The following is a 13,756-nucleotide window of genomic DNA, read 5'->3' as shown; positions in this document are numbered from 1 at the left end:
ATGCTCTTGCTTTTATAGAGTTCAATTTTATAAAATCATGGAATCATATAGTACAGAAGAAGGCTATTATTGTCTGTGCCAGCTCTTTGAAAGAGCAGTCCAATTTGTCCTACTTCCCTGTTCCTTCCCCAGAGTAAATCAGAATTTTCTGTTAAAAAGACTTATCCAATTTTGTTTTGAAAGTTATCGTTGAATCTGTTTCCACCAACTTTTCAGGCCATGCATTCCAGATCAGCGTAATTCATTGCGTTTTTTAAAAAAAATTCTCCTCATTCCACCGTTTGGTTCTTTTGCCAATTACCATACTTGGCGTCCTCTGGTTATTGACACTTCTACCATTGAACACAGTTTCTCTCTATTTATTCTGTTGATACCCCTTAAAATTTTGAGCATTAATAAGATTAAATCTAAATTAAATTTAATCAGACTAAATCTTCCCTTAATCTTCTCTGCTCTGGAAGAAAACAATCCTAGATTCTTTAATCCTCATATAACTGAAGTCCCTCATCCATGGCACCATTCTAGTAGCCTTTGCAGAAAGCAAATAATGTTGTAGCATTTATTCCAAAGGGATAAGGATGTAAGCATGAAGTCTTTGTGCAGTTGTACTAGATCTAATACCCGAGTACTATAAAAGTTCGGTCTCCTTACCGTAGAAGGGAGATGCTTGCCTTAGTGGGGGTTTCTCACAATTATGACATTTCTGAGTTCCATGTCAAATGCAGACTTTGCAGTTATGCCTTCCATGCCCAAGTTTATGTCATTACTATATATCATATCGAGCAGTCAGTGGTCCTTACACTGATCCCTCGGGGACAACACTATATGCTTCCCTCCAGTCTGGAAAATAAACCTTTTTTTTTATTGTCTTGAATTTTATGTTTTGCTTTAAACTATTGGGTTTGTATATTGATATGACATTTTTAAAAATCTTAGTTTCCATACGTGACGCCAGCTGCTCATGAACCTGTGAAGACCTTGCGCAGTTTGGTAAATATTCGTAAAGACTCTCTTCGCCTGGTCAGGTAAGTACCTGCACAAAAGATTCGAAAAAAAAAAAAAAATTTAATGCTAAATTTTTGTAATACTGTTATACTTGCATTTGTTCATGGTTGAGTTTGATTATGTCTATGTTGGTTATTTTGTGTTGTAAAACAAATTATTACGCTGTTTATTCCAAATTATTTGGCAAGTTGCCACAAAGCCTTTGATGTCTTTTCAAATTACATATTTCTCCCCACCCCTGCATTGTCCATGTACTATTCTTTCAACTGCAGCATCCTAGACTTAAAGTAGGCTTCTGTCAGTATAGCTGGACAGTATAGTTGACTTAATAGTTTGTTTTCCTTGCTAACCTGACTATTTGATATTGCCCCCTGGAAAACTGGGTATGTTGGGAGCTGAAGGAGTGGAAAATTGCCCATGTGAGCTCATATTTATCATACCATGGCATGTTACACTCCTGCTAAGGCTTTTAATGAAAGCAACCTGAATATATTTTGACTGTTTATGGATGAATCACAATACACAGGAAAAAGATAATGGAAGTGTAACTTTTATAAATAAAGTTTCTCTCCCAAACCATCAGTAGAGACAAAGGACAAACATGAGACATGCATTAGAATATTGGAAGCAATATTACAAGGACAGATATTGAAAGCAGGGGAAAAAAGTAGTAAGACTGGTGTAGGGAGGGAGTTAGGAGTCCAGGAGGAGAGAGACTTGTATTTGAAGTGTGAACTGCAATGTAAAATGGCTAGATTGGGAGAGGTCCTTTCTCCCAAGTAAATTGGTACTTTTCCAGCATCTACTCTCCTAAACCTTTTAGTCATCCTTCAAATTCCATTATATCACTCTTCTATTTCACTACCTTACCCAGATTTAAGACATATATTTCCTCTATCTTCCTGCTGAGCTACCGTTACAGCACCTGGGGAGTACATTTTTCCGCTAGCCCTAAGCAAGAGAAAAACCTCTGCATTCTTTTAAATTATAAGTTTGCTTTCTTCCCCCATTTTTTTATTTAGTTCTGATTGTGATTTCAAAATTGGTTGATAATTAAAGCCAAATCATTGCTTCTGTTATTAAAGTAAATTAAATCAAATCAATAATTGTTATTATTGAATTAAAATTCAAGTTGTGTAAAGTCATTGAGCCAAGGCCTGTAAAAATGATGATAATTATGCCAGTAAAAGTCACAAGAATCATACTTGCTGAAAAAAGAGACATGCTATTGAAGCTTTTCATCTTGCACTCATCAGGACAGCTTTAAGACAAACCAACAGTAAAAGGAACAACAATTTGTACTTTTTATTTAAAAAAAAAAAATGCTGATTGGTTGGCAAGTGGACTCTGGTAGATTCATTGCCATGGAGAATGCAGCAGAGAACATTTAACTGCCAAGTTTTTGTTCAAATTCAAACCAGGCAGGTCGACTCTGATTGGTCAAGGCATTGCCATGGGGAATGAACCATGGACAGGCTGTCCTCCAAGCTTTTGTTTAGTTGGAAAAGACGCAATGCTTGGACATGCTCCTTTTGTCTCCAAAAGACAGGGCCCTGTGTGTGAACATATGTGGCTTCCAGCATGCATAAGTGAGCCATGCTGTGAGCCTGACTGACAATCTTAATTTGGTTTTCAGTGTAATTCTTAGCACAATCAGGATTGTTTAGCAAGTGTTGTCCAATCACAAAACCACATCCAACGTTGGACACTCTGTTTTGAGTTTTGCAAGCGAGGGCAATGCCTTGACCAAAAGACCATAAGACGTAGGAGCAGAAATAGGCCATTGGGTCCATTGAGCCTGCTCCGCCATTCAATGAGATCATGGCTGATCTGACAATCCTCAACTCCACTTTCCTGCCTTTTCCCCATAACCCTTGATTCCCCTACTGATTAAAAATCAGCCTGTTTCAGCCTTGAATATACTTAACGATTCAGTCTCTATAGCCCTCTGTGGTAAAGAATTCCACAGATTCTCTACTCTCTGAGAGAAGAAATTCCTCCTCTGCCTTAAATGGGTGACCCCTTACTTTGAGATTATGCCTTCTGGTCCTAGTCTCTCCCACAAGGGGAAACAACCTCTCAGCATCTATCCTGTCAGGCCCCCAAAGAATCTTTATATGTTTCAATAAGGTCGCCTCTCATTCATCTAAACTCCAATGAGTACAGGCCCAACCTACTCAACCTTTCCTCATAAGAAAATCCCTCCATACCTAGGATCAACTTAGTGAACCTTCTCTGGACTGCCTCCAATGCCAGTATATCTTTCCTTAGATAAGGGGACCAAAACCGTTCGCAGTATTCTAGGTGTAGCCTAACTAGTGTCTTGTATAGTTTTAGCAAGACTTCCCTATTTTTATACTCCATTCTATTTGAAATAAAGGCCAATATTCCATTTGCCTTCCCTATTACCTGCTGAACTTGTACGTTAACTTTTTGGGATTCATGCACGAGGACTCCCAAATCTCTCTGTGCTGTAGCTTTCTGCAGTCTTTCTGCATGTAAATAATATTCAGCTCCCCTATTCTTCCTGCCAAAATGCATAACCTCACATTTTCCTACATTACATTCCATTTGCCAAGTTTTTCCCCACTCACTTAACCTGTCTGCACCCCTCTGTAGACTCTTTGCGTCATCCTCACCACTTGCCTTCCCACCAATCTTTATGTCATCTGCAAACTTGGCGATAGTACATTCACTTCCCTCATCCAAGTCCCAATCAGAGTCTACCTGCCTGGTTTGAATTTGAAAAAAAGCTTGGCAATTAATTGTTCCCTGCTGCATTCTCTGTGGCAATGCCTCTACCAATTGGAGTCCACTTGCCAACCAATCAGCACTCTCTTCTCATGCAGTATAAATTGTTGTTCCCTTTACTGTTGGTTTATCTTCAAGCTGTCCTGATGAGTGCGAGATGAAAAGCTTCGATAGCATGCCTTTGTTCAGCAATACTCAAGTTCTGTACCACCAAACGACTATAAGAATCATAATGTTAAAAGGATTGAACATAATGCTTGACAATTGATTACTGAATATCACTTTTGCTTCATTGAGCAATAAGTCAAAAATGGCAATCAAACTGATATCTGCGAATGCAATTCAATTGCAGGGAAATCCAGTTTAGGGTAAAGTCAGTTTGTAAAAACTATTCAGGCAGTCCATTGGACTCTGTGGACTCTTGAATATTTCCTGTGCAATAATTAAAAATGCTACTGACCACTGTATTAACATAAATACATTGCTGCTGGGAGAACAAGGACCGATCTTGCTCTTGGAGAGCAGTGGACAAGTTATAACAAGTTATAAGTATAACTGCTTAACCATCTTGCACCATAGCTGTCAGTAGTGTAGTATAACTAACTGCCTTAAATATTCTTGTTGATTGTTTGCACTGTTCTTTAAAAGTTTATCAATTAGTAACACTTGTTAGAGCTGTTATACCCTATTTTCCAATGTTACGTGCGCTATATTAACCTGTAGCCTGTCTTGCTAAACATAATGGAAATCAACACAATGGTGTTGGCCTGTATGACTTTCTGTTGTGGTTAGTTTGCTCATTCTTCCTGCAGTCCTTGTTCTCTCCCACATAGGCTACAAGAACATCGAACCTGGTGGATAATTGCACGGGCTGAGACTCCTTCATTTCTAACTGGTAACTCTCCCTTCCAGATGCATCACAATGTCTGAAGCTCAGACTCAAGCTCATAAACTCTGAGCTGAAGTTCCTTGAGCTGCAGACATTTACTGTAGCTGTGGTTGTCGTGGATCTCACAGGTGTCCACCAGCTCCCACATGTTACAGCTGCAGCACACCTCCTGCCCTGCCATTTTTAAAATTTAACTAAATAGGTTTCAAGTTTAAGGATATCACTCAACGATTATTTGTGGTTATAATGAGTAGTTTATCTAGTTAAACTATAAATTTAATATAATATTTACATCTTTCCCATACCAGATAAACCTGCTGCTCAGTAAATTAATGCCTCTAGACCTGCTCTGTTCTTATACTCTTATTCATACACTTCCTGTTATCATCACTGATTTGAAATCGTTAATTTCTCAGCTTGAAGAGAAAAAATACTCACCAACCAATCATTTAATTATTTCTATCTGATGTCACACTGATTTTTTTTCAACAGTGGATAGGCAGTTCTGCACTAACTTGCAATTAGAGAAAATAAATGGTTGCATGGTCATAGAGACAAAACCTAATTTGGAGGTAGAGATGATTATTGGGTAAGATAGATCAGTCTGTTGGACAGTCTTAACCTTTCCTGTGAGGATGAGATGGCATAGTCTGATGGCATAGCTTTCTTGTGCCAAGCTCAGAAACCATCTGTGGTGGTGTATTACAGATCACTGAGTCTGAGTTGCTGTGGCAACATGCACTTTCATGTGCACGTTGTAGTCTGGAGCTATGATAGTGATGTAGAGACTCCAACTTTCTTTCCATCACATGGCTGACCAGGAATCTCTCCCACTCTTACCACCTGTCAATGACATGTGTTGGAAGGATTCACAGGTTGATAATCAGCTGTTAAACCATCAAGTCCTGGGGTGAGACTCAAATCCAGAGCTCCTGACTTAGGGGCAGGGACACTATCCACTGTGCCGCATGAACCATTTGTAACCAACGATTGAGTAGTCTCCATTGTGTGAAATTGGAGAAAATGAATAAACTAGAGGAAGTTTTTGGGTATCTTCAGACTAGGCCAATAATACTCTCTCCAGGCTTTTGATGTGTAGGCTACTTCTAGGATCCTGTTAGCCTTCTATGGAAGCTGTGTAGCCTCAAGGGTTGGCAGGAAGGCTCGAGTTTTCATTGCCACTAATTAATTATATCAGAGGCTAAATTACAGGCCACAATTCATTAGAGCTGGGCTGCCCAGTAATAGTATTTTAAATTGGGGTGTTACCTTGAATGGCAAACTGCAGACATTTAAGACAAACTGAAAAAAAATAAAATGCTAGAAATATCAGTAGGTCAGGCACATCTGTGGATAGAGAAACAGGGTTCAAGTTTTGAGTCAAATATGACTCTTCTTCAGAACACAGATGAACTGAAGCCTTCTTGCCTGTCATGAAGGAGCCAAGAGTGTCTTTTGTGGTCTTAGAGTAGCTAAATTGGTGATGTAAAATGTTTTAATTAAATAAAATGCTTCGCGTAACTTTAGTCACATGGTTCTAATTGTTGATTTAATTGTTGATTTTTGTATGTTAGTAGCCTACAACTAATTTGATTTATGTAGGGTCCCCCAATATGTATGTTAACGGTTTCACCATTAACATTCATGATGCAATGATCCTTTTATCAAGAAGGATACCTGTCCAAAGATGAATAAAAATTTCCGTAATGATTTATTCATTATAAATATTAACCATATACATTATGACTGAAATTTGTCATTCGTTTTCTTATCCAAAGTACACCTTCTGTTAATTGATTAAACAGCACAAGTAAGGTTGAGGGTAGATGGGGTTAGTGTTTTATATAAACAAAGCTTCAAATTTTTAATTTTTCCCCCTAAACAAAAGTGTTGATGCTTAATTTAAACAAAAACATCCCGTTTTGAGATCGGCACAGGGCACTTAAATTGTGTCACTTAATCCTTAGCTAATTGCAATGAACAGAAGTTGTTAATATCTGATGGTGTATGTATATGTTTATGTTTATTTTCTTGCAGGTATAAAGATGAAGCTGACAGTCCGAATGAAGAGAATGCAAAGCCGAAAGTGCTATACAGTGTGGAGTTCACCTTTGATGCTGATGCACGTGTTGCTATAACAATCTACTGCCAGGCAACAGAGGAATTCCAGAGTGGTATGGCAGTGTAAGTTAATAACTATTTCTAATTTTCAAATATCAGTCAAACATCTAAAATGTTACTGTCTTAATTTTAAAATATGAAAAACTATTGTACGCTGTGTAGGGTATGAGTTAACGATATCCAATATATCAAGATCTACGTTAAACCCAATCGGCACAATCCTGTGCTTTGCATTTATATAGCACCTTAACATAGAAAAATACCCCAAAGCAATTCAGAGATGTAATCAGATAAATAAACAGTTGTGGAAATCAGTATTAGGCTGACCAGAAACTTGATCAGAGAGGTGGGATTTAAGGAGAATCTCCTTAAAGGTGAAAAGTGAAGTGGAGAGACAGAGGGTTTAAGTTGAGAATTGTAAAGCTTCGTGCTAGACCAGTGGTATGCACTAGAAAATTAGTGAGGGCCAATTTAAAAGATGCTTATAGCTTCATTGATATTCATTTTTTTCAAAAAGGTATTTTGAAACGTAAGACACTACACATTAGTAACTGTACACAATATAACCAAAGTTCGATGTACATTGAATGTTACTGATACACTGCACCCTTGTCTCCTGTTGGTTCTGACAGTTCGTTTTTTTAAACTTTTGGCAACAAATGATAATCCTTACAATATTTATTTTAATCACTGGTCAGAATTGTGAAATTCTACCGATGTGCTGGTTTGTGAAGGCTCTTCAAATTGCGCTCATTTTCTGAGGCGCACAGGCACTTGTCAGCATGTTTTTAAAATTTCTTAAAATTAAAAATTGTTTACTAAGAAGCTGGGCAATGTGCACCAATTAACCTTACAGTAAATGGTTTGGTGCAGTTTTTTATGCCATTTACAATGATATTAAATCAGTTACACTCAGGTGGAGGACTGGACACCTATTAAATTGTTCATTTATGGTGATTTAAAAACTCACTGTCAGCTATATTAATAAAACTACATCAAGTTATCAGTCTTCAATAAATCAGGGAGTGTTTTTTAATGGGAAGAAAACAATTAGAAGCTATGATCTATTTTGCTACCCAATCCCAACCCTCCTGCTAACCGATCCTCCCACTTGCCATTCCCTCCCCAACTAATCCTCCTATAGGAACATAGGACTTGGGAGCAGGAATAGGCCATTCAGCCCTTTGAGCCTTCTCCGCCATTTAGTGAGATCAAGGCTGATCTGGTTATAGTCTCAACTCCACTTTACCATCTGCTCCCTTGTCTATCAAAAATTTGTCTAACTCTGCCTTTAATAAATTCAATGACCCAGCCTCCACTGCTTTCTGGGGAACAGAATTACACATACTAACGACCCTTAGAGAAAAACAATTCCCCTCATTTCTGTCTTAAGTGGAGACTGCTTCTTAAATTGTGTCCCCTAGTTCTAGTCTCTCCCACAAGTGAAAACATCCTCCTGGAATGAGTCGAGTGAACCTTCTCTGAACTGCTTCTAACGCAATTATGTATTTTTTCAAATAAGGAGACCAAAACTGGACACAGTACTCCAAGTGTGGTCTTGCCAAGGCCCTGTACAGCTGCAGTAAAACTTCCCTACTTTTATCTTCTATTCTCCTTGCAATAAATGCCAACATTCCATTTGCTTTCCTAATTACTTGCTGTACCTGCGTCTTAACTTTTTGTGATTGATGTACAAGGGCACCCAGCTCCCTCTGTACACTAAGCTCTACAATCTCTTTCCATTTAAATAGTATACTATTCTATTCTTCCTGCAAAAGTGGGCAAGTTCACAACCTCTAGCTCACTGACCCCATTCTCCTGCTCGCCCCTTCCTTCCTGCTCTCCAATCCTCTTTCTTGCTTGCCGCTTCCCTCTCCTGAACCCTCACTGTGAACAAGGGCTTATGTGGTACAGCAAGAGGGCGGAGGCGAGCAAGGGAGCAAGAGAGGCTGCAAGTGGGAGGGTTGGGGAAGGAGTGGTGAGCGGGATGATTGGGGAGGGAAGCAGTGAGCAGAGGACCGACAATCGGAAGGGTCACAAGTGGCCCAAGGGCCGTGTAATGAATGCTACTGGGCTGGACAACCAGATGGGGCAGAGGGTTTGGGACTGTGAGCTGGTAGGTTTGGAGGAAGTTACAGCGTCCGAGGGGTGAGGTCATGATGGGATTTAAACAGGAAGATGGAAATTTTAAGTTAAAGTAGTGGGGGATCAGGAGCAAATGTACAAGAAATACTTGCATTTATATTGCACCTTTAACACAGTAAAATGTGCCATGGAACTTCACAGGAGCGTCATCAAACAAAAGTGACACTAAGTTGCAGAAGGAAATGTTAGGGCAGGAGACCAAAAACTTGGTCAAAGAGAGATTTTAAAGCGCTTAATTAAAGAAAGAGAAAGAATTAGAGAAGTGGAGAGGTTTAGGAAGGGAATTCCAGAGCTTAGGGTATGGTTAGTTGAAGACTCTTAGTCAGTGGGGATGATTTGTAATCAAGGATTGCAACAGACCAGAATTGGAGAAGCACAGCGATTTGGTTTTGTTGTAGGACTGGAGGAGGTTACAGAGGAGGAGAGGGATGAGACAATGGAGGAGTTTTAAAACCAGAATGAGAATTTTTAAAAATCAGGCTGGCAGTGTAGATTATTGAGTAGAGGAATGATGAGTGAATTGAACTTAATGTAAGTTAGGATAGGGTCAGGAAAGTGTTTGTTTTTTAAAATTCATTTATGGGATGTGGGCATCGCTGGCTAGCCCAGCATTTATTGCCCATTCCTAATTGGCGTCGAAAGGATGTTTCCTCTCGTGGTTGAGTCCAGAACTAGGGGGCACTGTTTTAAAATTAGGGGTTGCCCTTTTAGGACAGAGATGAGAATTTTTTCCCCTGAGGGTTGTGTGACTTTGGAACTCTCTGCCTCAGAAGGTGGTGGAGGCAGGGTCATTGAATATTTTTAAGACAGAGGTAGATAGATTCTTGTTAGGCAAGGGAATCAAAGGTTATCAAGGTTAGATGGGAATGTGTGTACCATCTACAAGATGCACTGCAGGAATTCACCAAGGCTCCTTAGACAGCACCTTCCAAACCCATGACCACTACCATCTAGAAGGACAAGGGCAGCAAATAGATGGGGACATCACCACCTGCAAGCTCCCCTCCAAGTCACTCACTATCCTGACTTGGAAATATATCACAGTTCCTTCACTGTCGCTGGGTCAAAATCCTGGAACTCCCATCCTAACAGCACTGTGGGTGTACCTATACCACATGGACTGCAGCGGTTCAAGAAGGCAGCTCACCACCACCTTCTCAAAGGCAACTAGGGATGGACAATAAATGCTGGCCCAGCTAGCAAAGCCCACATCCCGTGAATGTATTTAAAAAAAAAGAACAGGTTCAGTATCTGAGGAGTTGTGAATGGTGCTGAACATTGTGCAATCATCAGTGAACATCCCCACTCCTGCCCTTATGTTGGAAGGAAGCTCATTGATGAAGCAGCTGAAGATGGTTGGGCCTAGTTTTGTATGATCTCAAGTTTATAGAGGTTGGGAGGTGCAAGTCTGGCCAGAAGAGCATTGGCTTATGGAGTGTCTCGAGGTGAGAACGAAATGAATGATTATTTCAGAAAAACAGTTTGAGAGTACGGATTCAGTAGAGAATCTGGCATTTGTTTCAGAGTTAGAGCTGGGTGTCATTAATGAACATACGGATGCTGACCCTATGTTTTCAGATATGCCTCCAAGAAGCAGCAAGTGGCAGAGGAAGAGGAGGGAGCCAAGCATGGATCCTGGGGTCTTCCTGAAGTGTAGCCATTTGCTGGAGATGCCTGGCTACAATCAGATAAGCAAGTGTGTAACCAAGCAAGGTCCTGCTCTCTGAGTGTACAAAGGATGAAGGGCATTGGGAGAGGTATAGCTGACTGTGTCAAAAGTTGCAGAGAGGATGAGGAGGGTCACTGCATTTCAGTGGATGTTATTTGTGACTTTAATTAAAACTATATTCCTGCTGTGCTGGGGCAGAGGTTCAAACTGAGCTGAAAGAAAGAATGACATAGAATTTTGGAAATGCCAACACAGGACTTTGGAGAGCAAAGGGAGCTTGAAAAAGGGACAGCAGTTAGCAAGGGCTGAGTGGCCGATGATGATGAAAGGAAAATACTGCGGATACTGGAAATCTGAAATAAAAACAAAAAATGTTGGAAAAGCTCATCAGGTCTAGCAGCATCTGTGGAGGGAGAAACAGAGTTAACGTTTCGAGTCCGTATAACTCTGAAGTCACAGGACTCGAACCGTTAACTCTGTGGTCGCTGATGTGCCTTTGGAAGAGTGGTTGATGCCAACAGTTTTCAAAGGGAGGGGATAGAACCTGAGTAGGAAGATTTACAATGTCATCTAGTATGCTGGTCAAGAAGGAAAGTTGGCCAGCAGGCTTGATGGATCAGCTGGTCTTTTCCTGCCTATTATGTTTGTAGTTTCAGTAGGATCAATAGGATCAGAAGAGCTGGGGGTGGGTTTCTTGATGGGATAAGATGAGCTGGAGAAGGCATGAGGACAGATGCCACAGAAAATAGAGACAGATTCAGCACTACGATTAGCTCAGATCATAGGTGGGCAAGGGTAAAAAAAACAGCAGAGATGGCTAAACGGATGGTTTTTTTCTTGGATATAGAGGCTTATGTGCTCATCGCACTTTCTATTGAAACTGAGGGTGGAGGGGGCTGGAAGAATTTAAGGAGTTGGCTTATTGCGAAGAAAATTTGCTGGACGATCTTTGCTGTCCGGGATGACCTGAACCAGCTGTATATCAATACATTAAAACCCCTTGAACTTGAGGGAGTGAAGAGGGTCTGTATCAGAGGGAGTAACTGGGATGGGGAAAGAGGACATCAAAAGAGTTGAGGGAGTGCGTAAGTAAATTGAAAGAAATACTGCGATGAATGATCAACCAGTTGCTAGATAGTTGGGAATTTGAAAGTGCAGTTGTGACATGGCAAAAGTTTCTTCCGGAGAGGTTGCAATGCAAGTGTAAGGCAGGTTAGGGGGAAGTCTTGAAGATAGCCTTGTCAGTGATTAAAACCATGGATGTAGAGAGATCATGGGAGATGGCAGTATTGTGGGGAGGTGCTGTAAATATGGGTAGGAGAGCTTAAATAAATAAGAATAAAAGGCAGCACCACCTCCCCTTCTGCACCGAATTTCCACTTACATGAAGTTCCTGACTTTAGCACTAAGTTTATGAAGCACTCTTCCCCAGCCACACTCTGTTTCTGTTCATTAGTAAACATTGTCTACTTATGTAGCGAGCTTATGACTCGTACCCAAGTTACAACTGCGAAGTTCAGCTTTCTGCTACAGTAAATTAACATTTTTCCCGGCAACTGCTTTCAGCAGTTTGACAGTTAACTGCTGCCGATGGACAGTTTCTTGGTAACGAGGTACCTTAATTATCTTAATATCTTAATTAGCTTACAGTTTATTTTGCAGTTTTAAAGTTTTAAATCATCTTCTAAATGTTAACCGAAATTACTGCTTGAGAAATACTTAGCAGAGGGGGTCCCCTTAACACTAAATTCCTAATTTAATACTGAATTTATGAAGCACTCTGTTCGCCGATTGCTCTGTGTTTCACACCCTGTGTGGTTGCCTTAAATTACGCAAAACCCATGCTGGGGGAACTGTTTGCAATCTATTGAAGAAATTAATTTGATGGGTCAAAGACTTAATCTCATTCTGTACTTATTTTTATGAATTCAGGTGGAAGTGGTCTTTCTGTTGAAATTGTGTTGCAGGGCCCAGTAAGCAATTACTTTGACAAACTTAACCTATACTCTGAATTAGAAACTAACTTCCATACTTGCTCAATTTGACTTTTGCTTTTGGGTGTGGAGGGTAAATGTTGACTGAAATACAATGAAAAATTGGAGGAACTTGGGTTTGTTAGTGTTGAAAGGAACTGGTGGTGAAATAAAATGCTGAGCTGTAGATTGCAGTGACTTAACCGCAAATGATGTTAAACTGAAATGTTTGCACCATCCTCACTTCCCCCTCCCTTCTTAATAATGGAGTGACATTTGTAATATTCCAGTCCAAAGGCATGATTCCCAAATCTAGAGAGCTTTGGAAAATTATGACAAACACATCTGAAATTTGTTCACCTATAACTTGGGGTGGAAACCATCAGGTCGTAGAGATTTATCCATCTGAAGTCCCATTATTTTTTCCATTACCACTTTTTTAACTTCGTCTTTCTCCATTACTTATTTTTAGCTTCCTCTGTACTCCTGATGTTTTGTCCTCTTCTTCTACTGTGAAAACAGATACAAATTATTAATTTGTAGTCTCACCTGCATCTGTTCTTAATGGATACACTGTTCCTTTACCATTTCCTTTCTCTTGATATATGGTTTCTTCACACACACCCACAGGTCCAAATTTGCAGATGATACAAAGATACATGGCGTTGTAAGCAGTGTAAATGGAAGCATGAAATTACAAAGAGAAATTGATAGATTAGGCAAATGGACTAACCTGTGGCAAATGGATTTCGATTTAGGGAAATGTTAGGTTATCTGAAAAGGATAGAATAGGGTTGTTTCTAAATGGTGAAATGCTAGAAACAGTGGATGTCCAAAAGAGACTTGGGGGTCCAGGTAGACAGACCATTAAAGAGTCTTGAGCAGGTACAGAAACTAACCTCAAAGGTTAATAAAGTGCTGGTCTTTATACTTAGGGGACTATCATACAAAGGGTGGAAGTCATGCTTCCTCTTAGGCAGACGCTTGGGGTCGAGGATGACTTACTTCCACTCCAGTTCAGTGGGTTCTGAGATGGCTGATAAGCCCAATGCATTATCTGCAGACTCTACCACATGCGGGGCAGGTGGTGCTTGAAGGGTTGTTTGGAAGTTTGCGTGTTCTCTCTGATGCCTCGACTTCGCCTCTGCATGTTCCCCGGCGAAGTCCCTTGACATATTTGGTGCCTTCCCGAAAAAACCTTCT

General features: G+C 40.1%; 1 protein-coding gene across 1 annotated transcript in view; it reads left to right on the top strand.

Moving 5' to 3' along the window:
- LOC144691150 (E3 ubiquitin-protein ligase MGRN1-like) overlaps positions 1 to 10,568 on the top strand; it is a 48,443-nt gene extending 37,875 nt beyond the window's left edge. Inside the window, exons 3-5 of the mRNA XM_078559216.1 lie at positions 937 to 1,025; positions 6,683 to 6,829; positions 10,490 to 10,568. Of these exons, the coding sequence (XP_078415342.1) occupies positions 937 to 1,025; positions 6,683 to 6,829; positions 10,490 to 10,568 (315 nt within the window). The remainder of the gene's footprint in view (positions 1 to 936; positions 1,026 to 6,682; positions 6,830 to 10,489) is intronic.
- Positions 10,569 to 13,756: the final 3,188 nt, after the last annotated feature.

The sequence above is a fragment of the Cetorhinus maximus genome, chromosome 15 (assembly GCF_964194155.1).
Source record: "Cetorhinus maximus chromosome 15, sCetMax3.hap1.1, whole genome shotgun sequence".
NCBI classification, from domain to species: domain Eukaryota; kingdom Metazoa; phylum Chordata; class Chondrichthyes; order Lamniformes; family Cetorhinidae; genus Cetorhinus; species Cetorhinus maximus.
Note: the sequence above shows the minus strand (reverse complement) of the source record. Positions and strands in the feature narration are given on the sequence as shown.